The sequence below is a fragment of the Odontomachus brunneus genome, unplaced genomic scaffold (genome assembly GCF_010583005.1).
Source record: "Odontomachus brunneus isolate Ranch 3 - 2012 unplaced genomic scaffold, Obru_v1 Obru_scaffold_067, whole genome shotgun sequence".
Taxonomy (NCBI): Eukaryota; Metazoa; Arthropoda; class Insecta; order Hymenoptera; family Formicidae; genus Odontomachus; species Odontomachus brunneus.
The window spans coordinates 1108251-1112729 of record NW_022639517.1 but is presented as its reverse complement, the minus strand read 5'-3'; the positions used below and the strand labels follow the sequence as shown (position 1 = coordinate 1112729).

At 32.1% G+C, this 4479-nt stretch overlaps 1 protein-coding gene across 2 annotated transcripts in view; it reads left to right on the top strand.

Annotated features, from left to right (window-relative positions):
- The window catches only part of LOC116846699 (rho guanine nucleotide exchange factor 11), a 660614-nt gene extending 660027 nt beyond the window's left edge, over positions 1 to 587 (top strand). The window contains exon 26 of one of the 2 annotated variants that reach the window (XM_032820895.1): positions 368 to 587. In XM_032820895.1, coding sequence (XP_032676786.1) covers positions 368 to 381 — 14 coding nt within the window. In that variant the 3' untranslated portion in view covers positions 382 to 587. Of the gene's footprint in view, positions 1 to 364 lie in introns of both variants that reach the window. The other variant, XM_032820894.1, reaches the window with a different exon arrangement.
- The last annotated feature ends 3892 nt before the right edge of the window (positions 588 to 4479 follow it).

Below are 4479 nucleotides of genomic sequence, written 5' to 3'. Positions count from 1 at the left end.
TTTTAATTAATAATGATTTTTCACTGAATTTTTTTACATTCTTAATAAAATATTATCGAAATATTAATGAAATTATAAAGAAATTTTAATGAAATTGGGTCAAAATTGTGAATGCTTTTCAAAAGCATTTCAGCAAAAGTTCATTATATTTTCAATAAATTATTTTCATCAGATACAAATACCTCAATTGAGATCTTACATACGAATTTTTGCGGAAACGGCATTTGAAAATTCAATTGAGAATTCAACTGAGAACTGAATTGGGAATTCTCTTCTTATCTCAACAGAAATTTTTCAGTAGGGTATACTTTCATACCCTCTACTGTTTTGCACTTTGTAACATTCTTTATGTATGTATGATTAGCAGGAGTCCATCAATAAGCATGAAGAAGTGGCTGTAGATGTGGATGCGGGAAACCTTGAATTCAAAACGGAATCTGTGTGTGAAGTAATGGGCGACAGCGTTGGCTGAAATACAACTATAAGACGGTTTATATATTATATATTTGTCAATCTGGTGCATTTCAAGAACCGTACTGAAACGTTCACGCGCATTCATAGAGAAATCAAAATTATTTGTAAAAAGATAAAAAACAGACAACACATATACATTTGCAAGATGCATGGTGAATAATTCTTTGTCACAAACGATAATACACTAAATAGAAAACTATGAAGCAAAAAATATTAACTGTTTTGTTTATTTAATAACTCAGAAAATTCGACAAAAGCGTACATGATAAATGCCACTAATTTCTTAATTAATGAAAATGCAATAAATTATTTATGAAGTACAAGCAAAAAAAATTTATTATGTATATAAATGTTTTTTTTTATTATCTTTAATAAAAAAACAAGAAGATGCGTCGCAAAAAAATATAATTTGTTCAATATTTTCTTATGACCTGCATTCTATAAATTATTTATATAAAAGACTTCTTTAATATAATATCATGTATACGTATGTGTGTATGTGTGTGTGTGTGTGTGTGCGCGCGCGCGCATGCGTGCGTGTGCGTATGTATATGGGAGAGAGAGAATCTCCTGTCAATATATTAAGCAATATATTGGCTCTTAATGTATAATTTACTAAAACATTAGATAATTATTAAATATAATATTGTATAAGACAACATATTAAATCACTACTAACTATAATGTTTACAGTATTATTTACAACTTATGTTTTTGTCGAAATCTTCAAGTTATTATCAAAACAAAGCGGTTAATAATTTCTGCTTTAATTCTGCATGTACCGAAAGATGAGAATATATGAGTGAGTGATTAATATCTGCCAAAGATTTTATGTAAATGGATTTGCATAATCCGTATTTGTGTGTGTGTGTGTATGCGCGCGCGCGCGCGTGTGTATGCGTGTGTGTATTTGTTGAATATATGCACACATACGTACATCTAAAATGTAACTTTTTGTATGTCGTCACGTTATTTTGCGTATCAAATCCTGTATATTATTATTATTAACATCATTAACTTTATAATTGTTATCATTATTACTATTATTGAAAGCCCGGTTTATATATAAAGGAGAATGATAAAGCGATATACGAAACAGCTGTAGAAATGTCCATTAATATAATTATTATTCATTAGTTAATTTCGTAACATTTTTCGTGTATTAAACTCGCTATAACGGATAAAAACCTAGCCTTCGATTATTGTCTAAATGACTGTAACATGGGAGAATTTATAATACTCTACATTTGAATATTTAATTTTTTATGCCAGAGATATGGAACGATAAAATTGGCGAGACTTTAAAAAAATACAACTAAATGTGTAATTTTCAAATGTCTTTAAAATTATAGATAGAAATGTATTGTTTGCAAGTAGCAAAGATACAAGAAGTATCTTTACATTTGATATTTAAACAAAAAGCATGTGTAAAGAAATTTAAAATTATTAGAAAGGAAATTTTAAGATGATTGACTTGTCACGCATAAGCTATATGAAATATCTATCAGACAAAGATTTAGTCTTAAGACTTAGTTTTAAGATTTAGTCTTAAAACTGAGAAGACTTTATTGAAACAACAAAATATTCGAATACTTAGTCCAATATGTAAGATTCTGTGAAGATCCTAGATCGATTTCTCTGAAAGTTCAGAAATTATACAATCCAAGGACAAGAGAACTTTTTGTATATCGAAACCTAATATACAAGATTTCAAAAAGTCTATATACGAATACACAATTTTTTTTATAAAATATACAATAGTTGGTGTACTTAAAGTAAATTTGTTGTGTATAAATAAGACGATTCTCTTTCATACACGAGATATTTCAACACAAATATGTGTTATTATAATAATCTGGATGGAACTTTAAAAATTGATTTTATGCAAATGAGAAGATTTAAGGTAGTTTCCATTTGTATTATATAAAACATCTTCCTAACAGAAACAGTGGTTATAAAATAAATTTATACAATTTAAAATACCAATAAATCTTATAAATAAAGTATAAGGATCATATCTATATCTATATATAGGGCGTACGATAACTCACGGAGGAGCCGCAGTATACAGATAGATTACGTCAAATAAAACAAAATGTTCCTCTACCATTTTGCGAACAGCTACATAAAATTTTGAGTTATTAATTAAAGAAGATTCGTGAATAATCACCATAAAGTAAATAAGTTGAGATGACGATGTCTGTCGCTGTATGCTTGTATATTAGGTCAAATTAAGCAAAAAAATCTTCTATCATTTTTCAAATGACCACGTAGATGTTTAATTATTAATTTAAAAAAATTACATTAATGTATGCACAATTGTACACCGATCTTCTTTAATAACTAAACATGTACATGTGATCATTTGGAAAATGGTAGAGGACTTTGTCAGTTTGATCTAATATACAAAGTGTCAATAAAGTTCCAGGATGGCGAAATATCTCGAAAACTAAGCATTTTAGGAAAAAGCGTTTCAGATAAAAATTATAGGTTTTCAAAAATCTATTTATTGATATTTTTAATTTGACCTTGGGTGGGGTCTCCAAGGTCAGGATAAAGTCATCTTGAATTTTTTTAAATAGAACTCTTTACTTTTTATTGCATATTCTTGTAGCTTATCTTAAGAGTTTTCCGAAACACTATAATAACATATTTTTTTCATTAAATATTTTTTGAGTAATGAAATTTGAAAGTTACAGTACCGTCGGCGTTAACAATTACCCAAGGTGTACTACGCGGAGGTTCCTTGGTCGAATTGACACCTCTTGTGTGTGTGTGTGTGCGCGCGCGCGCGCGTGTATATGATGTGACAGTCCTCAGACCTTACTTGTCCCTTAATTTAACATCGTAAATATCTACCCAATCGCCCATACATCCATGCACACATACACATACACCGACGCACGCATGCACACATACACACCAACATACATCCCCATCTATACACACACACATCCGCACCCATACCCACACATACCTACCCATACATTTTAGCATTACCTTCGGTAATACTAATGCTGATGGTATTGTAACTTTCAAGTTTCATTACTCAAAAAGTACTTAATAAAAAAATAAGTTATTATAGTATTTCAGAAAGTTCTCGAGATAAACTACAAAAATATGTAATAAAAAATAGGAGGTTCCGTTTAAAAAATTCAAGGAAACCTTGTCCTGATCTTGGCGACCCCACCCAAGGTCAAACTAAAAATATTAGTAAATATATTTTTTGAAACCCTATAACTTTTATCTGAAACACTGTTTCCTAAAATGCTTAGTTTTCGAGATATTTCGCCGTCGCGGAACTTTATTGACGTTCTGCATAAGCATACAGCGGCCATCACAACTTATCTACCACATGGCGCGTGATTATTCACGAATCTCTTTTGATTCTTCTTTGATCAAAATTTTATATGGTTATTCGCAAAATGATAGAGGAATTTTTTATTATGTTTGACTTAATTTCCCTATACACCACGGCTTCTCAGTAAGTTACTGAACACTGTGTGTGTGTGTGTGTGTGCGTGTACGTGTGTGTGTGTGTGTGTGTGTGTGTGTGTGTGTGTGTGTGTGTGTGTGTGTGTGTGTGTGTGTGTGTGTGTGTGTGTGTGTGTGTGTGTGTGTGTGTGTGTGTGTGTGTGTGTGTGTGTGTGTGTGTGTGTGTGTGTGTGTGTGTGTGTGTGTGTGTGTGTGTGTGTGTGTGTGTGTGTGTGTGTGTGTGTGTGTGTGTGTGTGTGTGTGTGTGTGTGTGTGTGTGTGTGTGTGTGTGTGTGTGTGTGTGTGTGTGTGTGTGTGTGTGTGTGTGTGTGTGTGTGTGTGTGTGTGTGTGTGTGTGTGTGTGTGTGTGTGTGTGTGTGTGTGTGTGTGTGTGTGTGTGTGTGTGTGTGTGTGTGTGTGTGTGTGTGTGTGTGTGTGTGTGTGTGTGTGTGTGTGTGTGTGTGTGTGTGTGTGTGTGTGTGTGTGTGTGTGTGTGTGTGTGTGTGTGTGTGTGTGTGTGTGTGTGTGTGT